This window comes from Pseudophryne corroboree, chromosome 7 (assembly GCF_028390025.1).
Source record: "Pseudophryne corroboree isolate aPseCor3 chromosome 7, aPseCor3.hap2, whole genome shotgun sequence".
Taxonomy (NCBI): Eukaryota; Metazoa; Chordata; class Amphibia; order Anura; family Myobatrachidae; genus Pseudophryne; species Pseudophryne corroboree.
In genome coordinates, this window is record NC_086450.1 from 62,971,483 (window position 1) to 62,996,476 (window position 24,994).

The window sequence follows — 24,994 nt, forward strand, 5'->3', positions numbered from 1 at the left end:
CGCTGACGCAAAGTTCCCCCCATTGAATATAATGGAGAGGCTTTGCGATGCGCTGTCTGAGGTCAGACGCACACAAAGCCAATCAGCAGAGTGCAAGGACGTTGCACTCGCTGATTGGCTGAAGAGACACTTCTGTGACAGCTGTCACGGGGGTGTCTGCATTCGTGGAAAGGGGTCTCATGTGTCAACATGGGACCCCTTTCAGTCCGGCATGGTACGGGTGTTCGTTTATTTGTTTTGCCAAGTACGAGGATTTATATCTGGACACTGGATTGAGGTGAGTATAATTATCTTTTATTTTCAGGTACCCGTGGATTCTACTTGGAGAAGAGGATCGACTGCTTCGTGTCAACATAGGTAAGTATGTGTGTGTCGGCAGTGTGTAATAAAGTTGTACTTGTCACGGTGTGTGTCTCCTGTTTTTATTTGGGTATTTTTTTCCCAGTAGAACTACAGGTACCAGCGGGCCCGTTTTTCTCCCGCATGCTGGTACTTGTGGTTCTCCAAGTACCAGCTTGCTGGGACTTGTAGTACTACTGGAAAAAACAATATTCTTTCAATTTTGACAAGGCTATCAGCCCCCCATCCGCAGCCCTTGGATGGGGGGGGGCAGCCTCGGGCTTCACCCCTGGCCCTTGGGTGGCTGGGGGGGGGGGGGGGACCCCTTGATTGAAGGGGTCCCCACACCCCCAGGGTACCCCGGCCAGGGGTGACTAGTTGGATATTTAATGCCACGGCCGCAAGGCACTGTATAAAAGTGACCCCCGGCTGTGGCATTATCTGTCCAGCTAGTGGAGCCCGATGCTGGTGTAAAAAATACGGGGGACCCCTACTCTTTTTGCACCAGCACCAGGCGCTGAGCCCGGTGCTGGTTTTAAAAATACGGGGGATCCCCTGTCAATTTTTCCCCCCGCATTTTTAGAACCAGGACCAGCTCGAAGAGCCCGAGGCTGGTTATGCTTTGGAGGGGGGACCCCACGCCATTTTTTTTTCTGAATTTTACCATTCCATCTATAAAAAAAAAATATATATATATATTATTTTAAAAAATATATAAATAATACTTGTGCCTCCAAAAAAGACAAACCAAGTACCTAATCCCTTCTAATATAAATAGATATGCTATTATCAATTAAAAAAAAACACACAAAAAAACATGTTTTAAATTTTTTTTATTAGTTTCACCCACCAAAGTGTGGCGGATTGAAAATGTCGAATTTACTGTCTAAAAGCACTGTTGTCGAATTTCCAAACTTCAATTGAATATACTTTGGTCGAATTGCAGCACTTGTATCATTGCAGAAAAGTCGAATTTGACAAAAGTCGAATTTCAAAAAGTCGAATTTTGAAAGTCCGTTTTTTGGACGGAAAGCACTGAATTGCATTGACGATTTTTTTTTTTGGGCGAAAAATTCCCGAAATTCGACAATTTCGGGAATTCGACCGCAATTGCATATACCCCATAGCAGGAATCAGTGTGGGGCAGGCAGAGATGTAGATATAGCAGGAATCAGTGTGGGACAGGCAGAGATGTAGATATAGCAGGAATCAGTGTGGGACAGGCAGAGATGTAGATATAGCAGGAATCAGTGTGGGACAGGCAGAGATGTAGATATAGCAGGAATCAGTGTGGGACAGGCAGAGATGTAGATATAGCAGGAATCAGTGTGGGACAGGCAGAGATGTAGATATAGCAGGAATCAGTGTGGGACAGGCAGAGATGTAGATATAGCAGGAATCAGTGTGGGACAGGCAGAGATGTAGATATAGCAGGAATCAGTGTGGGACAGGCAGAGATGTAGATATAGCAGGAATCAGTGTGGGACAGGCAGAGATGTAGATATAGCAGGAATCAGTGTGGGACAGGCAGAGATGTAGATATAGCAGGAATCAGTGTGGGACAGGCAGAGATGTAGATATAGCAGGAATCAGTGTGGGACAGGCAGAGATGTAGAGGAAGATATAGCACATGTGAGTAAGATAAAGAATATTAGGTAGGTGACGCAAGTGTGAAATGATCAAGTAAAATGAGCACATCCGGCTATGATATAAAGTGGTGAATCAGTGTATTCTTACATCGTAACATTATAGAGATAACATCCAGACATCACAACACAGCTGAATATCACTTCACTTTGTTACATTTTGCTTTAGTGACACACATTCCAAATGCCTGGAAATATTCCCTTATGCAAGAGTCTGGACCTGAAGAAACCCATCACTAGAAGGATTAAACCTTGTATGGATCACGTCTGAACGGCTCACAACCCATTTGTCACACACTGATTTCATCTAGCGCCAATAAAGCAGCTACAGTAAGTGACACGTCCTGGCAGCTAGGCACATGCAGACGCACACTATCCCAGCCATTCTCCAAGCCCTCTCTATGGTAGCGGCTTGAGACAGGGCGTCTCACACAAATCCCAAGGACACTCTGTAACATTAGACAGATGATGCTTCTACATGACACAAAGTCTAGCGAACGACATCGGGGAGACAGAGGGAGTGGAATGAGAGGAACCCAAACTAGGTAATGCAAAGGAAGCAGAGAGAGAGAGAGAGATGGAAAAACACAGAAGAAAAAGTCAACTCTACGTCAGATATCTCAGCCGCCTCTCTGTCTCCTCAGACCGTAGTGAATGTATATTTACCTGCATCCATATCTGCAAAGAACCAATGGGACAGGCAGTGAGGGAAAGAAGGAGCTTAGACAGTCAAAGACCAGCCAAGGATGCATACAGTATACAAGATACAGAGGAAGGAGGCTTCCCGGAACACCACGTACATCAGTAGCAGAACACTCAGCATAGCAAGAAGAGACCACATACATTCTGCAACATTACAGGGAAAAACAGCCAAACAAAGCTAAATATCAGTCTGAGCAGCACGGTTCTAGGGACAAGGAGAGTAAGTTCCATGCATGAAACGCGCATTATATAGACATGCGTTTGAAAGGAGCCTCACATCACTATTCCCAGCTGTCATTAAATTCTCAGGTTGGCAACATGACGACCTAGCCCCTTTCAATTCACACTTGCTTACACATTGACGCACAGGAGATGGATAGACTGAAATACTCTGTGCTGCTGTGAACATGACAATGCTGTCAATGGCTACGGGTAGTTGTGCCTAACCCACTCTATCTCCCACTCGTCTTTAACTCCCGTTTCGTTGGATGAAAGCAATAGGTGCTACGACCCTAGTCAAATGCACCGTATAATTATACTGTTATTACTGTAATAATTGTATACGTACATATGTTTATATGAAATAATTGTGATTTAATAAACCCCCCAGTTATACAATACATTGCTTAATTACCGTGTCACAGCTTCATCCTGGGCCAAACCATACATGGTTAATAATGGCAAGATGCAGACTATGTACAGCTCTATGGTATACTGTATTATTATTTTACAGACTGCATGATAGAGTGTCAGGGCAAGGTGTCCAGTTACCTTCTGGGGACTCTTCCTGCACATAAGTACCCGTGAGGTACCGGTGAACCAGCGCCGACTTCCCGCTTGCTAGATTTCCCACAATGCCCTGCAAGATACAAACATGCGTAACGGTCAATGCTTGCAGGTAACACAAGTTATATTAATGTCAAAAGGCTACAAAAAGAAAAAGAAAAGCAAAACTTTCTAAAACAAAACATAAAGGGTGGAATTCAAATGTTTGAAAAGTCGGTTGGGTGTCTGTTTTTTTCCTGTCTATTAGATAGGAAAAAACAGACTCCCAACTGACTTTTCAAACATTTGAATCTCCCCCTAACAGTGTGAAAGCTGAGATAAAAAGGTCATTTTATACCATAAGGAGATTTAGGTGTTGCTACGGTTTTACTAACATTCCGAAATGTCCACTGAAACAGTAATTAACGGTTTCATGGACAAGTGTGACTATTCCAGGGATTAGAGATATCCATAGCGCAGTCTATCTCATGAAGAGCAGTCAATCAGCATTGCTGGGAGTATAAATTTATCTACAAGCAATACTGGTAGCATTGGTTAACCTACAAACCCAATGGCATAACCATTATTACCAGTTATTGATTTATTAACAGTCATGTGTATAGCGCACACATATTCCGCAGCGCTTTACAGAGAATTTTTGGCTATTAACACCAGTGGAGCTTAACATCTACATTCATTGCTGTGGCTGGAAGCACCTCACTCCGCCAGGCGATCACAGATTTGTTTGATCCCACTGGTTTGGGATATTAGGGGATTCCCGCTTACAGTCAGTATCCGCCTGTTACTGACTCCACCCACTGCGTAGTGGGCAGGTATCACTGACACCACCAAGATTCCACACCATCACCTAAGACCGCCTACTCCTGGGTATACGTGATCATACTACTGCACCAGCTCCTGGTTGGTGTCATCCCACTGGTCCCTCACCATGTAAAGTAGCTGACAGAGGGATTGAGCTTGGGTTCAATACAGAACAGCCGGAGAAGAGAACAGCATTTTGCACTATTCTAAGATGCAGTTGTCTTGAAAGCATGAGGTGTATTGCTCAGAAAGTCTTTACACAGACTCTTATAGGCCCTACACACTGGGAGATATTGCTGAAAGATATGAAAGATCTCATTCATTAATGAACAAGATACTGTTCATATCTGGTTCATCGCTGGTGCCCCGACGCTTGTGCATGCAGGCCAATATGGACGATCTCGATGCACTGCTATGGAGCCGGGTGATGGGGGGAGTGAAGAAACTCCCCCCCGCCGTTGGGTCGCCCGTCGGCCGTGTCCGCCGTTGGGCAGCTCGGTGGAAGATCGCATAGTGTGTAGGGCCTTTAACCCTTGCAAATGGTGATTGGGGGTAATACAGCATACAGATGTTCAGCAGAAGTACAATTCTCCTTGATGTCATAGAGGAAATATACACAAACCAGGCTCGCAGGCCCCTTTTTATCATAATCCAATACACAATATCACGGGGGTAAGTCTGTCCTGTGGTTTTTTTCCCAATCAAGTTAAGTGCATGCACACATTTAACAATGTCCTTAATAGACAGTGGGGAATGGTCACTACTCTGTGCCTGAGCCCACCTAGAGAGATAATCAACGCCCAGGTGTCGGCACGTAGAGAGTGTAGGTGTATCTTAGCACCTACTCTGGCTGACTTTGAAGCTCCCAAGAAAATCAGGCAGGACCCCCAGCCAGCAGACTTTGCTCACCGAGTGGAAGCTCTTGGGAGCTCCCCTGAAACAGCTGGCTGTGTTGGTCAGCCATTCCTACACTCCCTCATACCACTTTCAGGAATGAGGATGCTGAGGAAGGAATTCTGATTTCCATGGAGGGGGGCTGAAGAGCTCAGGATACCTTAGACCCCCAGGGAGAGACGGTGAGTACATTTTACTTTAAATTACAGACAGTTAATAACCTTTACACATTGTAAAATACGCACTCTGAGCCTCTGCTTTCCTGGCACAGTGCTGCATATACATTTTACAAAACATTTATATATTTAATTTAGACACACATACATTTATGTCACTAGTCCCAGAGCTGGAACTTTGACCTTTCTGGTCCCCAGGACACACAGTACAGGGCTCCCTCTCTTGCAGCCCGTGTATGTGTAGTGCGGGGGTAACAACATGCCGCCTGAGCGCCACAGGACTTACTTTGGGCTGTGAAGTCTCTTTACTGCTCCCTCTCAGCACTGGGGGTGCTGGGAGCTTGCTTTCCCTCCTGCCCCCCAGCACGCGGCCATTCACCTCTGCCTCCCTGTCTCGGTCCACAGCGGTAAGCACGCAGCCCTTGGGCCAAGAACTGGCTGCTGCACCATTTGGCACATTGTCCCCAAGTGAAACAGCCTGGGGTTTAGGATGCCACATTGCCGCAGCCACCGGAGGTGATACGAGGCAGCGGCATATAACAACTCAGTGCCAATACAGTATTTTTCACATACAGTATGACAGCTAGCAATGGCAATACACTTAAAATTGGTACCTAGCGCTGATAGGTCTATTCAAAGATGGCACTGCAACATGAGGATTAACCCTTTCAGTGCCGCAACCATCAGCCACGTGGGGGGAGTTGGCATAGGGACTGGGACCAGGCCAAAATTACCACATCTATGCACACACTAGGGTTAATTTTTATGTCTGAAGCCAATTAACCTATCAGTATGTTTTTGGATTGCGGGTGTAATCTGGAGCACGCTTAAGGCCCGTACACACTGGTCGATATATCAGCCGTTCTCTTGAACGGCCGATATATCGCGGGACCGTCGGCCAGTGTGTACGGACGATACGTCTGTGAACTCCGTCATTCACAGACGTATCGCGTCGGCCGCGCAGCACAGCCGACGGCCAATATATCTACCGATATATTGGCGCGTCGCTGTGTGTGTACGGTGCGGTTGGCCGACCGCCCGTACACATGCTGCGGCGGCCGGCGGTGATTGACAGCTGAACTGGGCGGGCGTGTGCACACGCCCGCCCAGTCCATGACGTCAGTCCCCGATGGATCGGGCAGTGTGTATGCTCAACACACTGCCCGATCTGTCCATAGATATATCTTCAGATCAATTGATCTGCAGATATATCTATTAGTGTGTACCCACCTTTAGGGAACCCAAGCAAATCCGGAGAGGACATGCAAGCTCTACACAGATAGGGCTGTGGTTGGAATGGAAGCCAAGAACCCAAGTGTTGTTAGGCAGTAATGCTAACCACTACGTACTGTCCAACTGACATGTCCTGGTGGTGGGGTAATGGTGAACAACAGGAAGCTTTGTTATTTATGGCCATTTTGCCTCCAAAAGCAGTAAATAGAAAGATTTCCACAGTATCGTACTGGCCTACAGGGGAAACCACCCAGCGGGCCCGACAGCCCGTGGGCCCACCTCCTCCTCTAGGGATTAGGTTCCCTACTCTATCCTAGTGCATATGAATTATACATATGTTACATTATATTGCACAGGACTATGGTGTATTTTCTACAGTGCACTGCTGTTATTAATCTGGTACATTATCATGCATGCACTAGCAGTATTTACTATATATATTTATCAAGGGGCCCATACAATCTGTAATGGTTGGCCACACCCCCACTGGAGCCTAGCCACATGCCTAAGCATGGGCCCCTACCACTGCATTTCCCCGGTGGGCCCTTCAAGCTCCAGTCACTGTACTTCTACATACTAACTTGTGATGACATGTATGATGGAGATACCTCTCAGGTAACAGAGTGAAGCTGTAATTCTGTATTTCTGGGGATGATCATTTCCCGAGTGTCACAAGCGTGTTGTGCAGCAACAACAATCGCAACACTTTCGGCTCACACTGAATAAATCTCTCCAGGAGAGGTCGGATGTCCAACAACATGAGAGGAATCAAGTTTAGGAGCAGAAGGGGTACTGTATGGCAAACACAGCTGATACCAGGATGTAACCTGTAAATGGTGGCAGCCATTTTAAAAGCACTTCGTAGTAGTGTCATTACTGAGGGGTGACTTGATAAGATGAACGTTGGTTCAGGAGACAATATGGCTGCCACAACTGTGTCAAGGCAAAAATGTCCACCTCACCAGTAATCATATTAGCAGAGCAGCTTATATCGCTTCATAAATCCTCATCAAATCCAGGAAACCACAGAAAGCTTTAGCTGGACTTTCCATCGATCATTATGGACACAATTCTTTTCCTTGGCTCCTACGCTGTACGAATGGATGTAGACTCCTAACCTAATTCTATCCAGCTTCCCAAGTATACAGAAATATGGCAACAACCACTGTGCAGCAGTGCGAATAGTTAATTATTTACAGATGTAACAATGGAACATATTGCAGTATGGCCTACACAGAAATAAACCTGGAGGGCTGAACAAAAATATTGTATTGAATAATTAAGAAACACAGAGGCCTTTGGCTTACACCATCTATTTATTTTATTAAAGGAGGGAAAAAACATAACTTGTTCAATGATGAAAGGTCTGGGCGAGCTGTGGAACAGCCTCCAGTTACAAGTGAACACAACTCCTGGGTCCACGTCCACACGCAGCCGGCCGCGGCTGACTTGGGAGATTGACGTTACTGGTTTGTGATATACACTGCTCTGTATATGCTATGGATTGTTCTAAATACATAAGGAGGTATGGGTAGTTGTAGAATAATAATAAACACAAGAGCCCCGCCTGATGACCAGTATACAAGACAGAGCCCCGCCTGATTACCAAGATACAAGACAGAGCCCTGCCTGATGACCAGGATACAAGACAGAGCCCCGCCTGATGACCAGTATACAAGACATAGCCCCGCCTGATGACCAGGATACAAGACAGAGCCCCGCTTGATGACCAGTATACAAGACAGAGCCCTGCCTGATGACCAGTATACAAGACAGAGCCCCGCCTGATGACCAGTATACAAGACAGAGCCCTGCCTGATGACCAGGATACAAGACAGAGCCCCGCCTGATGACCAGGATACAAGACAGAGCCCCGCCTGATGACCAGGATACAAGACAGAGCCCCGCCTGATGACCAGGATACAAGACAGAGCCCCGCCTGATGACCAGGATACAAGACAGAGCCCCGCCTGATGACCAGGATACAAGACAGAGCCCTGCCTGATGACCAGTATACAAGGCAGAGCCCCGCCTGATGACCTACAAGACAGAGCCCCGCCTGATGGCCAGTATGCAACAGAGAGCCCCACCTGATGACCAGTATACAAGACAGAGCCCCGCCTGATTATCAGTATACAAGACAGAGCCCCGCCTGATGACCAGTATACAACACAGAGCTCCGCCAGTATACAAGGCAGAGTCCCGCCTGATGGCCAGTATGCAACAGAGAGCCCCACCTGATGGCCAGTATGCAACAGAGAGCTCCACCTGATGACCAGTATACAAGACAGAGCCCTGCCTGATGACTAGTATACAAGACAGAGCCCCGCCTGATGACCAGTATACAACACAGAGCTCCGCCTGATGACCAGTATACAAGGCAGAGCCCCGCCTGATGACCAGTATACAAGACAGAGCCCCGCCTGATGGCCAGTATACAAGACAGAGCCCCGCCTGATGGCCAGTATGCAACAGAGAGCCCCACCTGATAACCAGTATACAAGACAGAGCCCTGCCTGATGACTAGTATACAAGACAGAGCCCCGCCTGATTATCAGTATACAAGACAGAGCCCCGCCTGATGACCAGTATACAAGACAGAGCCCCGCCTGATGACCAGTATACAAGGCAGAGCCCCGCCTGATGACCTGTATACAAGACAGCGCCCCGCCTGATGGCCAGTATGCAACAGAGAGCCCCACCTGATGACCAGTATACAAGACAGAGCCCTGCCTGATGACTAGTATACAAGACAGAGCCCCGCCTGATTATCAGTATACAAGACAGAGCCCCGCCTGATGACCAGTATACAACACAGAGCTCCGCCTGATGATCAGTATACAAGGCAGAGCCCCGCCTGATGACTAGTATACAAGACAGAGCCCCGCCTGATGGCCAGTATGCAACAGAGAGCCCCGCCTGATGATCAGTATGCAACAGAGAGCCCCGCCTGATTATCAGTATACAAGACAGAGCCCCGCCTGATGACCAGTATACAACACAGAGCTCCGCCTGATGACCAGTATACAAGACAGAGCCCCGCCTGATGACCAGTATACAAGACAGAGCCCTGCCTGATGACCAGTATACCACACAGTGCCAAGCCACAATGGTTCTGGGACAATGTCCTGTGGACAGGCAAGTCAGACGTGGAGCTTTTTGGTAAGGAACATCGGCTTTATGTTCACACATGAAAAAATGAAGCTTTCAAAGAAAAGAATACCACACCTGCTGTGACACTCGGATATGTTTTGCAGCTTTTTTGCTGTGTCTGGCACGGGGATGAACTGAATCTGTGCAGAGCGCAATTAAATATTATGACTATCAAGGCATTTTGAAGTGAAATACACTGCCCAGTGTCAGAAAGCTCCGTAGGTTATACATCCTCCAATAGACTAATGACCCAAAACATAAAGCTAAAAGCACCCAAGAATGGAGAAGAACAAACCGTTGGACTATTCTGAAGTGGCCAAGGCAAATATGAAACCTGTGCTTTCCGGATAACATAGCCATCCTTCTTTGCAGATTTGTTTCCTGTTCACTACGTCTTCAGTTTGACAGTGACTGGACCAGCTGCGTGTCTCCATACCCTCCTCCACTGGGCGGTAATTTGAGATCTTCTACCATACAGTTACTCAACTCTATTGATTTTATTTCTGTACACCCTGCCGGGACTGGGGGAACTATGGTTTATCTGGTTGCTTTATGGGCTTTTAGGTGAGACGACCCTCCTTAAATATTGGCATGTTATCCTGATTAACCGTACAAAATAACCGTATATTGTGTGCTTTGAGCATTTGTTAGTTGTTCCTTTCTATACTAGGCTCTATACAACATGCCCAAGGGGTTCATGGGGTTGCTTACCCCAAAGTTTTAGTAGAGTAGTTGGGATGGGTATCTGGGGATCCAGGTAGGCCATAAATTGGGGGGTTGGTTCTACAGGGTGGGGGGATTTGGGGGGTGATGATTGTCTGGACCATATTTTGGAGGTGTGGGGTTGGCACACATTTTTCTTAAAACTAATCCTAACGACACTGAAATATTTAGGTCTAGTGTTGAGGTTTGGGTATATTCTGTGTTTATATGTGTCACAATGCTACCTTTTGTATTTCTGATTTGGTGGTGTTGGGGCCTGAATGGCACCTTTAGGTTCCGATATCACTTTTTCTAATTGTTACGATGTTAACTCATTCTGCTATACTGGTTTGCTATGTCTCTTAATTATAATATTGTGTGCTGACCCTGCATCTCAATTTTATACTGTAATTTCGGGTGTAAATGTTGAAAATCTAAATAAAATGCAATAAAAAAATAGTAATATGAAACCTGTGTTCAGGAAGAGTGGGCCAAGCTACCTGCCGACAGGGGCAGATGTCTCATTGGCGGAAATCAATTCTTTTGGGTGCAGCAATAATTGTCCAACAGAACAATTCAATTATTCCGGGTGGCTATTAATTATGGCGGATATCACGCCCTTTCACTTGCTCCGTCGGGCGCCATCTAGTGGCAGCCGTAGGGGAAAACAATTTGGGAGTAATCAGAAATCACTTGACTGCAGTGACTGCCTCTAAAGGTTGTGCATCAAAATATTTGGCTACGGGTCCCATCACGATTGTGCACGCCATTTTCATTTGTTTTACTACTACAAATATTCTGTTGAATCAAAAATCAAAAATGCAAAGTCTGATTTTTACTAAATCCGGAATAAACATATGGATGCCAATTACTGGTCAGTTCTTCTGAGTTATCTCAGAATATGGCTTCTACTTTTTTCATGGAAGGGTACCAACAAAATTGTTCACGTCTGTATGTCCTATGGAAAGAGGCGACTGCTATGCAAAGGCAATATGGGGGTCTCTTTCCCATTTCCTTACTTTGGACTAAGATGAGCCATGGCTCAGACTGACTGACGACTTCAGTGACGCCACCGATGTGGCATTAACCCAACAGAGTGATATGCAATGCACATGCCACACACCTGGCACTCAATGTGGCATCCAAGCAAGGCACCACGAGTGCCCAGTGGCAATAACCACTTGCCTGGCATGGTTGTATCCGATGCGACCACACCAGCAAGTACTGTATCTGACCAGGATGCACCGGATGCAACCAGTCAGACAAACAGCATGTGCAACTGCAGGAAAGGGAAACTTCCCGCAGCTGCAGCTCACAGAGGGACCGGCAGGTCCCTCTACTTCCCTGCACCCTCCCCCCAGTGTTTGCCGGGCTGCCGATCATTGCTGATCTGACAGCACGGCAGGATCCCTCTCCCAGTGGCTGCAGACAATTGGCTGCAGTGTTAATTAACCCCCCCCCCCCCCCCCCCCGCCCACAAGCCCCACTTGTGTACCTGGTGGCTGTCTCGGCTTTTAAAATGAAAAACGCGATGGTAGCAATGTTTCCGATGGTCGTGATGTTCCAATGTTGGGGGGGACAATTTATTTCCCCCAAATATAAAAATTATTTTTATTAAAAGCTTCTTTTTTTTGTCACTAAAATCATTTTGAATAAGGTTAAATACATGTCGCTCACCTAATTCACTCATTAAAAACGACAATTTCTGAGCGTTTGTTGGAAAAAAAATTGTTAGTTAAAGTGGTTGAAACACCAATACCCACTCCATGCATGATCAGTGCAGTACACATTGTGTATATCGTTTTAACCAAGGGGGGAATTCAATTACGTGCCGGACGGATCAGTTGGGCAAATCTGTCCGAAACTGCCACACTTTACAGCGGTGGGGAACTCACTCAAAAGTGCTTGTTGTCCCACAGGGAATGAGCACTTCTAAATGAACAGGGGTGTGAAACGAAAGGGCAAAGGGGGCAATTCGGGCTGCCGTTGCCGCCGTTTATACACCGCAGCAATGGCAAATTGCCCCCTTTCCCGGCAACTGAATCCCCCTCCAAATCTCAATACTGGGACAGGAATGCCAGGAGCAGGTTACATGCCACTAAAAGGAAACACTACTAGCAAACTCTTCCCATTTACTGTAAAATACATCATACGTATCTTGCTACTCACCACTTTGAGCTCCGGCACAGCCCGGCTTAGTGTCCATTCCTGGCTATTTACAAAGGCATCTGAAAAACAAAACATGAATACCCCATTAGGAGAGTTGAACACCATTAAGCCAACCAAAGCTTAGACATACTGTAGTACAGGAACAAAAATGTCAAACATATAAAACATGAGTTATGTGCAGAATTAGTTTTATAAAAGACTCTGCAGATAGAAGGCAGGAGGCCCTGGGTGACTTTTCCATTTCATGCCCTACTTCTGCTCCACTTTTTCACATAGTGACACAGCGACACAGAAACGCCTAAGTGGCATCTACGAAAATATGCAATAATTCAGCAGCCCTGGGGAAGAGAAACATCTGAGAGATTCTTTAATCGTCAACATCAAGGTGAACGCTAAGTTATGCAAGAATACTAAATAAGACATGTGAGATCCAAGGCTCCGCAGTCGCGCATTTAACTCCATAACTGTAGGAATCTCTCCTCTTGCTCATTGCGGATGAACTTTGGGACGGAGCAGACACTGCCCTTGACTACAGCATGTGATACGTATTATATATTATTACCATCACACGTCACAGTAGGAAGGGAGGAGTGGGAATCTTGGAGGGTTGGTTGTGGTGAATGGGGGCATTGCATATATGAAGAAATAGGACTTTTACCAGGTAGGAGGAGATTGTGCCATATATGTAGTTAAAGGACTGTTAATAATAGTTACAAGAGTATCTGGAGGACCAAGTACCACAACCAAAGTGATCGGAGAAACTAAATCCCCTCGCACCTCAGTCGTTCCACTCACACCCACTTGGGAGAAATGAGTGAAGCAATCTCAGGCAGGACCTAAATCCACAGCTGGAGCAGTCATAGACTTAATGCTTTCAGCCTGTCCAGGATTCAGAGAGCCCTCGTCATTGGCTGTGATGCAGTTTCTCATTATCTAACTCAGCAACGAGCCTTAAACAGAAAAACACTGAATGTGCCTTCATTACCGCTCCTACATCTGTGCTTCCACTAACCAGGACGTTACAGGAAACATTCTCCAACTCAGATCTTTTCTTTAGGACGAACGTCACTGGGTCTCAGTACAAGTACCATTGTGTCTTCTCGGATTAATGCATCATTTGTTGATGGCACAAAACTTACTGGCCGCACAGAGTGTATGGGATAAAATCCTATGTCCCAAGGGCAAGGTGGGCTGAGGAGTACATGGACAGGGCACTGACCCATCACGTGTGGAGGTGACGCAGTTAATGTAAGCAGCCATTAGTTTGCCAGTCCGTTTCCTACAGGGCACCCAGCACACACAAGCAGCCACTCACTTCCTATTCAGCTGCCGGAACAAGCTGTCAGGATCTTAACATACTATTTATGAAATCCAAAATCCAAATATATCACTAAATCTCATGGCCTAGGAACGTCACTCAGTACAAGTTAAAAATCCCTGACCGGCCAATTCTGATCAGTTTTGGGTTGGAATCGGTGAATCGTGATTGTCCAACATGTTGGATTTTGCCGATCACCCAAAACAGCAGTGAATTGGCACAATTAATCGAGGATGTATTGGCCCCTTAAGACATATGGGCTATAAGAATACTAGCCCATATGTATATGTAAAAGAAACATGTGCGACCTTAAGATGCCTATAAAACCAAAGGAAAATACAGAGGTGTTTTTGGAAGTTAACCCCATGTTTGCTTACTGTAGTTTCACCCAAATGCTCACGTCTGGTACATAACATGGGTTTTGCACATTCAGCTTCATTCCCTAAATTGCTCCCTTCCACCCTCAGCCCAGACAGCAGCAGGATCGGATTCTGCCATGGCTGAGATATGATCTCCTTGGAGCGCACACGAAGCGCCCACTACAAGAACATCCCGGACATTCAGCCCAAACCACTCAACTCATCGCACAGACGGAAAACACAGACATAACCAGAGGCCGCATCCATCACATGATACTGTGCAGGAAACAGAGGGTGCAAACCACAGCCAGGCCAGCATACAACCACCGCCACCGTCTACTTCACCACAAGCCTTAGAATAACTTTTTGTTTTATTTGGTCTAACTGCAAGGTAATGCATCAGCAATATTGTGCAGTATTACAACTTAGTATTTCCTTTAGATTGCAAGTTCTTATGTACAAAGATCCACACAAGCCATACTTGCAGACTTTTTTAAATCTGACCTCACCCGGGGGGGAGGGGCACACGTGCTTTTAGAGGTAAAAACAGGGGGAGGCACCGTGAATCACATCATCATGGCCAAAATAACCACGCACTAATGTGTCACCAGCCACTTATATGTCTATCGTCAATTCCTGAGTAAGGGTCACAGCTGGTAAGATGGGATGGGTATCATTAGTAGACCGTTAGGTCGACATTCATCTTGTCTACATGAATATGTCATCATGATAAAGGGTCGACAAATGGTCCCTGGTAGTCTTACCTTGACCCAGCGGCAGGGGTGTTAATACAGGAGCAGAGGCGCAACTAGGGTTTTTGGAGCCCAGGGCAAGATGTAAAATGGCGCCCCAGAAAAGCACACAAAAAGAGGCATGTGCGCGCATCGAAGGCGCGCGCGTCGGAAAAAAATGGGCGTGGCCACACTCCAGAAGGGGTGTGGCCAATGGCCCACAGTGCCAGTTACATTACATTGCCCCACAGTGCCAAATACAATGCCCCACAGTGCCGGATACATGCCCCGCAGTGCCGGATACATGCCCCGCAACGCCAATTACATTGCCCCACAGTGCCAGTTACATTGCCCCACAGTGCCAGATACATTGCCCCACAGTGCCAGTTACATTGCCCCACAGTGCCAGTTACATTGCCCCACAGTGCCAGTTACATTGCCCCACAGTGCCAGTTACATGCCCCACAGTGCCAGATACATGCCCCACAGTGCCAGATACATGCCCCACAGCGCCAGGCCCCACTCAGTGCCAGTTACATGCCCCATTTGGTGCCTGTGTGCCCCCCCCCGTTCACTCACCGGCCGCTTATGTGAGGGGAGGAGAGCGCAGCGCCTCTCCTTCCCCTCACCGCTCCGTCCAGGTCTCCCTTCCCGTCTCCGGCGGCTGTGTCTGGCGCCATCAGAGCTCGCGGACCGGCAGCCAATCAGGAGCCGGTCCGCAATCTCTGATTGGCTAACGCCGGAGACCGGACACAGCAGCGCTGCTAGTGCTGGCAGCGGCGGTGAGGGGAGGGAGAGACGCGGCGCTCTCCTCCCCTCACATTTAGGGTTGAGGGGGGCGAGTGGGGCATGATGCCCTGGCCGCTGGCGGCGCCCCCCTCTCCTGGGCCTGCCAAGGCGCCCAGGGCACGTGCCCCACTCGCCCTACCCTAGATACGACTCTGTACAGGAGACAATGGAAGGCAGTTGCCACCGGGTGCCAGCCCTGAATGGGGCACAGTGATCTCCTCCATTGCTCGAGCTTCTGCTTATGTGCCCCACAGAAGGAATAAGCAGGGAGCCCAGGGCGCATGTGCCTCGGTTCTCCCTCGCCCTGTCTAGGTGCTGCTGGGGTAGTAGCAGTGAATGTGGAGGGTGAATCTGATTGCAGCCGGCACCTATGAGTAGAGGTTTCCTCTTGAGTGCATACTCCCCCCACCCTCACGTCCCCTCCTCCTCCCAGCTGTACAGGCAGCCGCACAGGGGGACCATGTACCCCTTAGCAGATGTCCCGGACCAGGTCCCCCTAACAAGCCTGGGCCCAGGTAATAAGTACCCACTTCCCCTACCATCTTGGGGCCACTGGAGAGAGTGTGTGTCTGAGTGCTGCTGGGATGGGGCGTTAGTAGTGAATGTGAGCGGAGAAGGGGGCACCAACAAATATCTCACCTCCGTGCTCCTAGTACGAGCTTATACCCCAGTCCTCGGGAATCTTGCGGGGTCCGGGAGGTCCCTGAGGATTAGTTCTGTTTCAGCAGCAGCATTTTGGCGAGTATTTTCCCTACTATCCCTAATCCACCACCTGACTTCTCTATTGCGCCAGTATATGGTAGTTGCAAGTGCGCTGTGATGATGATGACGACAAAGTAGCAAATCATGCACACCAAAATATGGATGGTCACATCTCAGGATCTGCACTACTGTGCATACGGATGAATATACACGTTTCTATGCACACGTCCTTGGAACAATACACGCCGGATTTACGACCAGCACTGCATTAGGCCCACAGACAGCAATGTTTCAATATAATGTATGAGGGACTGTCGTAGCCATATGCGCATCGATCTAAGGCGCCAACTCAAGTAAGTAGTGGCTGCAATGTGCTTTTCCGGGACTGTACGTGGCAGCCGTCAACATCGCTCGTTCTTGTTTGCAGCCCATAGAGGTGCCAAGACAGGTAGTAATAGTCGGCATAGCGCAATAAGCAAATGTGTGCGCAGCTGATCGCCACAAGATACTTGGCAGCACATCGCCACTAATTTAATTGGATCCTAATAGTCCCAAGTGCGTAGCCCAGAGATTTTCAACCTTTTTTTTACTCGCGGCACACCAAAGAATATTTTAAAATTGCCAAGGCACACCATCAGTTCCCCACAGGAAAAAAAACACACACACATTGGCCCTCTCAGGAAAAAAACACACATACATTGGCCTACACAGATAAAACAATCACATTGCTCCCCACATAAATCAGGTTGCTCAATACATAAATCCTATTTCTCCCCACATAAATCAATCACATTGCTCCCCACATAAATCATGTTGCTCACACATAAATCAATCACATTTTTCCCCACATAAATCCTATTGCTCTCCACATTAATTATTCACATTATTCCCCCCATAAATCTTTATTCTACCCACATAAATCCTATTGTTCCCCACAGGAGAACTAAAATAACAAATATTAGACCCTACCGGTCAGCTGTCCTCCTCCCCTGTCCCTCAGTGGCGGGGGTTGTTCATAGTGGAGTGCTGCGAATACTGAGCAGCGGGTAGGTGTGAATGTGGGTGGGCAAAGAAAGCTGTGTATGCAGGCAGGAACTGGAAGATGTGTATGCAGGCAGGAACTGGAAGATGTGTATGCAGGCAGGTGGGCTGGCTGGGTGGTGAGACGCGGCAGACGTAACCTATGATATCACACCGCCGCGTCTTCAAGGCATAGGTCATGGCCGGAGCACGACTGATCCTTTAAGAAGAACCCGGGCCAACAGTTCACTCTGAAGGTGCAGGAAGCTGCTCTGGCTCCGCGGTACACCTTGCAACTGGTCGCGGCACACTGGTTGAAAAAGCCTGGCGTAGCCCATCGAATTACTAGAAAGCTGTGCCTCGCAGACATTGGTGACCCAGTATTGTTACATTGTGGTGAATATCGGTTTACTTTACAAAATTGGCAACTCCGCCGTGTGTACTCAGCAGGTGCTGCTTAAAATAAATGAGCAACAATATAAACACACGCACAAAGGAAGGAATGCATACACAAAGTAACCTATTCTACCTGGATGCAGAAAAGCAGACACACTAGTTCTAGAGGGGACAGGAAGCGTTTCACGGGGATTTAGTAATATTAGTATGTTGTACAAAAAGAGAACACGAATACCAGATTGCACAGGCTAGTTCAAACACGTGCCACCCTCTTGTATTTGGACAACAAACAAGAGATAAGAGCTTGAACAAGGCCACACTGAATGTCCAGCCTGTGGGTGGGATCTAGAAAATCGAAGGGTAAAAAAAATTCCATCAGTGTATGAAGGGTATAGGTTGCACACGCTGCAGCCTGTGATCACTAGAACAATGACACAGCAGTGTGACCGACTGAGACTCTGCAACATGGTAGGGAAACATCTGGTGCTGGCTGTCACACGTGGCCGAGTAATGGGGTGAATCGGGCTGGGAAAGTACAAAACAATTTGGCTAATCTCACCAGAGGGGGCACAGGAAAGGCCAGGATGAGAACTCCACAGATTCCAATAAAACAAGCCTACATTTTCCATTGCAGTTGCTAAATAACGCGTCTGGATGACAAAAAGATTCCCAATAGTGGAAGCGTGGGGCTGTTGTAAAACCGCATTTCCACCCCCAAAGTCTCTCACCAAATTGCAAAGCCGGTATAAAAGAAAAATGGACTGTTTTTTTTTTTTTTAAAGGAACCGGCCTGCGAACAAATGTGTATATAAAATAACACCGGGTCCACCTCACGAAAAACCTAGATAGCAATGACATCAAAGTGGGTTTACAGATAATACTGACGTAACATAATAATACCCCTTTTACACTCGCAGGAAAGTTCATTCCCGGGAATGTGTCCCGGTATATTTGCCGGGACACATTCCCGGGAATGACCCTTTCACATTAGCGGGCTGACCCGGCATATTGCCGGGTCAGTGACGTCACCGCTGAGTCTCCCAGAGGCGGTGCTTGGAGATAATCTTCTCCAAGCACCGCCTCCTCCTATGAAGAGAACGGGTGCCGGGTCGCCTTGACCCGGTATACCCGTTTACACTGGCAGCTTCCCGGGACGGTCCCGGGTTCAATCCTGCTCTAGACCAGGGATGAAATCCCGGGATGCTCGTCCCGGGAAATTGTCCCTGTACCCATTTACACTGAGAAAAATCCCGGGATGATGCGCGTTCACGTGCAATATCCCGGGATTTTTCTGCGAGTGTAAAAGGGGTATAAGTGTGTTCCACCTCTTGTGAACATTTGTCTATGTAAAGAGCCTCAGTAACCAGAGACTATAATCTCTATTGTAGCACCATAGGGGAGTACTGCAGACACACAGGACCCTATAGCCAAACACCCACTCCTGCACAGAGCATGACCCTACTCGGCTGTATGTGTATTACAAGATATTTTGCCAGCCTTTCATAAAAGGTACATACTGTATGCGTCTATGTACCAAGCCTTGGAGAAAGTGGACGGAGATAAAGTGACAACCAACCAGCTCCTGTCATTTTTCAAACAAAGCCTGTAGCATGGCAGTTAGGAGCGGATTGGCTGTTACTTTGGGGCAGATTTATTAAGCTCGGTGAAGTGATAAAGTGGAAGGTGATAAAGGACCAGCCAATCAGATCCTAACTGCCATGTTACAGGCTGGGTTTGAAAAATGTCAGTTAGGATCTGATTGGCTGATTCTTTAGCACCTTCCACTTTATCACTTCACCGAGCTTAATAAATCTGCCCCAAAGTAACAGCCAATCCGCTCCTAACTGCCATGCTACAGGCTTTGTTTGAAAAATGACAGGAGCTGGTTGGTTGGCACTTTTTTTTTTATCTCCGTCCACTTTCTCTCTCCAAGGCTTAGTACATAGGACCCTTAGGGGTCTATGAACTACGCCTTGGAGATAAAGTGGAAAGAGGTAAAGTACCAGCCAATCCGCTCCTAACTGTCATGTTACAGGCTGTGGGGCAGATGTATTAAGCCTGGAGAAGTGATAAAGTGGAAGGTGATAAGGCACCAGAAAATCAGCTCCTGTCATTTTTCAAACCCGTCATGATTGGCTGGTGCGTTATCACCTTGCGCTTATCACTGCTTTATCACTTCTCCAGGCTTAATACATCTGCCCCACTGTGTTTGAAAAATGACAGGAGATGGTTGGCTGGTACTTTTTGCGAATGGATTCTTCGCACAAACCCATCGCTGAGCGGCGATCCACTTTGTACCCGTGCGACACGCCAGCGCATTGCGGTGCATACGCCTGCGCAGTTTAGACCTGATCGCTCGCTGTACGAAAATGCAGCCTAGTGATCAGGTCTGAATTAGCCCCAATGTACACAATGCTTCCGTTATGAGCCTATCACTGTATACATAACTTTGCGTTTTGTCACCGTAAACACAGTACTGTAACTTGTTGTGTTTGTTACCTGCTCAGCTTGTCATTCTTGTTCCATCCATTAAATGTCAAAACTGACCCAGAACAGATATGCTATGATACAGTTCACTGCTTCTTTGAATTTGTCTAATAATATAACACTAAGGGGGGAGCTAGAGACCACTCTACTCATGCAGACCAGACCTCTACAGGTGGCAATTCCTGGACTGTAATTAGCACCCTGTACACAGACAGGCACCCAAGATAAAAGTGTAGATTATCAGCTTCCTTTGTAACATAACCTACAGATTGCCAAATCCTTCCCGTCACTTTCACAGCAAGACATACAGCATGGTAATATGAAACTGGGACACAATGTAAGCCCGACCTTACAACACATTCTAGACCTAGCAACACTGCATCCATTATGGGTATATAGACACCTTAGCACCACAGTTCTCTTTAATAGAGCCACGCTCACCAATTTTCATGTGCATTACCACTGAGCTGCTGCAATGGGCAGGAAGGTTCTCCTACCGGTGGCAGCAGTGAATGTTACCCACCGCAGTCTTTGTGTAGCTTCTACTGCATTGAGTACTAGTAACAGAGGAGGCTGTGTTGCAGACGACAGAAGGTTATATAATAACGTACCTTAGGGGTATATGCACTAAGCAGTAAATGTACTATATTTTCATCACTCTCAAATTTTGCCTGCCAGATTTAAAAGGGCAATAATATTAATGCAAGACAAGCCTAATTTTGCATTTAGTATTATTGCCCTTTTAAATGTGTGTCAGGCAGAATCTGCAAAAATCATGTGTTTTGAAAATTCATTACTTTAGTAAATATACTACATAGTGTCTGGGAGGCAACAAAAATACCCCAAATACAAATGTACAGTGATAGTGTTGTACAAATTAACCCTTACTAGTCTCAGTAATACAGGTGGGGTAGTTCTAAAGGAATTATTTCTCTATTGTCCAACTGGCATTAGCCACATTATTCCCTGTACATGAGAATGTGTGATCCTACCACACATACGGGAAGTGTAAGAAGAGCAATGATTTTCCCTGCAGGACATCCTCTATCATCATATTAACTAAAAGCAACGGCTTCCCTGACTCACCTGCAAAGGCTTTACATAGCCTTCCATTTACAGTACAGTCTTTGGGGTCTATTTACCTGGATGAAGATAAAGTACCAGCCAACCAGCTCCTAACTGTTATTTTTCAAACCCAGCCTGTGACATGGAAGTTAGGAAGATGATTGGTTGGTACTTTATCTCCATTCAAGGGTTAGTAAATATACCACTTTGTTTTCCACCACCGGCACTGCCCAAATATACTCATGATTACTGGTAAGTAGAACTGTTGTCTATTTCCTATTTCAAATAAACACATAAACATTGTTGCATTTATGGCACTGGCACAAGGCTTTTGTAGTGTCCTACGCTCCTTATTAATAAAAAATAGTAGTACTCCCCCACTCTGCATACCCTACACAGGCACTCGCACTCCATGTAAGCACCAACAGCTTACTAGAGGACAGCTCCCCGAGCTCAGCACAGAACAGCTGGCAGGGATCCCAGCACAATATTAGGGAAGATACCATGCACTATTATTGTTTCATCTATTCTGAAGTTCTTTGAGCGTCATGCTTTTGGGAGTAGGTGTGTAAAATGCAGATATTACACCAGTGGGAAAGCACTAGTAAGACCACGCTGCAGAGTGGGTGTCATGTTTGTACAGCTCCATGTGTGTCCAGATGTGTGTAACCGCACGACTTAACTACTTCACACTGAGTCACAGCAACATCACTCATGGGGGGGAATTCAGATGTTGTTGCACCCGATCTACCATCTAAAGTGACGGGAGATTGCAGGGGACAATATTCATTTGATGCCCCCTATCACGCTGATCGCGCCCGTTAGTGTCTGGGTTTAGCCGCGTAAAGCTAAACTAAGGGCGCGATCGGGAAGTGTGTCGTTTGGTGTCACACACCACATTAGAGGGATCACCTTTCACACATTTTGGCTCGCCACCCCTGGCGGGTGCGAGCTGGAATGTAGACGCCGGCAGCCGATTGCGCCCGAACAGAGCTATATTTGAATACCTCCATTGAGCGCCATCTAGTGGCTGCCAGCGTAAATAAGATTTGAATTCTGCCCATAGAGAGACTAGTCCCTTCCCTGCCTCGCTGAAAGCAGAACATCCCCGCCTCGCTGACAGCAGCACCTCCCCGCCTCGCTGACAGCAGCACCTCCCCGCCTCGCTGACAGCAGCACCTCCCCGCCTCGCTGACAGCAGCACCTCCATGCCTCGCTGACAGCAGCACCTCCACGCCTCGCTGACAGCAGCACCTCCACGCCTCGCTGACAGCAGCACCTCCCCGCCGCACCTCCCCGCCTCGCTGACTGCAGCACCTCCCCGCCTCGCTGACAGCAGCACCTCCCCGCCTCGCTGACAGCAGCACATCCCTCGCCTTGCTGACAGCAGCACATCCCTCGCCTCGCTGACTGCAGCACATCCCTCGCCTCGCTGACTGCAGCACATCCCTCGCCTCGCTGACAGCAGCACCTCCCTGCCTCGCTGACTGCAGCACCTCCCCGCCTCGCTGACAGCAGGAGCTCCACGCCTCACTGACAGCAGCACATCCACGCATCGCCGACTGCAGCACCTCCCCGCCTCGCCGACTGCAGCACCTCCCCGCCTCGCTGACAGCAGCAGCAGGAGCTCCACGCCTCGCTGACTGCAGCACCTCCCCGCCTCACTGACTGCAGCACCTCCCCGCCTCGCCGACTGCAGCACCTCCCCGCCTCGCTGACAGCAGCAGCAGGAGCTCCACGCCTCGCTGACTGCAGCACCTCCCCGCCTCGCTGACTGCAGCACCTCCCTGCCTCGCTGACTGCAGCACCTCCCTGCCTCGCTGACTGCAGCACCTCCCCGCCTCGCTGACTGCAGCAGCAGGAGCTCCACGCCTCACTGACAGCAGCACATCCCTGCCTCACTGACAGCAGCACATCCCTGCCTCACTGACAGCAGCACATCACTGCCTCACTGACAGCAGCACATCACTGCCTCACTGACAGCAGCACATCCCCGCCTCACGGCCTGATATACGTACACCTCGGTTGGTTGAACGCATAAGGCCTTCAGCATAGTGCATCACAACCGCAGGCTTCATGCGTCCAACCAGCCAAGGCATATATATTTAAGGTGGATGAAAAGTTGAAAACGGAACATCAGGTGTATAAACCATGAAATATATGATTGATATATATATATATATATATATATATATACACACACATATACACACACATACACACACAAAAAAATATACCCTTTCTTGCGCTGAGATAGCAGCACCACCGGAAGAAACCCTGTTAGTGGGAACTTAAAGAGATAGACATGTACAACAAAAGTCCAGAGTGCGCTAAATGAAAATTTGCCGATTGTTTCCCAGTTCAGATCCTCAATCGGAAGCCTTCAGAAATTCTTTGGCTTATGGGATCTTCCCAAATTAAGCCTGAAAATATACTCTCTCACCAAGAACTCAAGTATCAATCATTTTTTTTAATCAAAGATCTATTGGGCTAAGAGCCTTAACCTATTTGGACCCACTGGGTGTGTGAAGTTCAAGAAACTTTTAATCTTTTGAAGTCGCCTACCCCTGAAGAAGTCCAACTGGATGAAACGTGTAGGGTTTATCAAATTTCATGCACCACCACTCTGCCTATACATTCACCCTAGAGCTCACACCTTTTTAAGGTGAGAGTGATACTGTAATTGTCAACTAGCGTGTGGTGTGTGTGCCACTACTAAATCACTGTCATATTTTAATATTATTGTATATCAATGCTTTTAGAGGTGTTTGATATCTCTGTAACAATCAATTAAAAAAAAATTTAAGTAACCAATTACATTTTTGTTGAGTGATACATTTCTTGGTGAGAGAGTATATTTTCAGGCTCAAATTGGAGAGATCCCATAATCCAAAGAATTCATGAAGGCTTCCGATTGAGGAATCTGAATTGGGGAAACTTGCAATCAGCAAACTTTTAATTAGCGCACTCTGGACATTTGTTGTGTATATATATATATATATATATATATACACACACACACACACATATATATATATATATATAATATACAGTGTGCGGACTCCCTTCAGCAGTCTATTGGCCTTCCCTAGCAGTATAACTCATATGGAGGCTTCGGCCTAGCACACCCGCCAGTCTCCTGGGATTCAGTATGATATACCGGCGGACGGGATGCCAGCCGTCAGTATACAGACAGCGGCATCCCGGCCACCAGTATACCGGCAGCAAGGCGAGCGCTAGAAAGCCCCTTACGGGCACGGTGCCTCGCTGTACTCGCCACAGGTTATATTCTCCCTCTATGGGTGTCGTGGACACCCACAGAGGGAGAACAGCCTGTGTCGCTGGTATTCCGGCGCCGGCCTTTACCCGATTGTCGGGATTCCGGCGTCTGTATTGTGATTGCCGGTATTCCGACTGTCGTATGTTAACTGCTTCTAGTCTCCTGCCACCCATCATTGGCTCACCTAGGAAACACCATGTGCACAGCAGCCAATCAGAAGGATGCTTTTTTTTTTTTTTTTGTTTA

General features: G+C 47.4%; 1 protein-coding gene across 7 annotated transcripts in view; it reads right to left on the bottom strand.

The window, feature by feature from the left end:
• The window catches only part of AGAP1 (ArfGAP with GTPase domain, ankyrin repeat and PH domain 1), a 636,024-nt gene that overhangs the window by 269,457 nt on the left and 341,573 nt on the right, over positions 1 to 24,994 (bottom strand). For all 7 annotated transcript variants that reach the window (XM_063933229.1, XM_063933230.1, XM_063933228.1 and 4 more), the window contains 2 exons: positions 12,602 to 12,660; positions 3,459 to 3,546 (listed from right to left, as the gene is read on the bottom strand). In XM_063933229.1, coding sequence (XP_063789299.1) covers positions 3,459 to 3,546; positions 12,602 to 12,660 — 147 coding nt within the window. The remainder of the gene's footprint in view (positions 1 to 3,458; positions 3,547 to 12,601; positions 12,661 to 24,994) is intronic.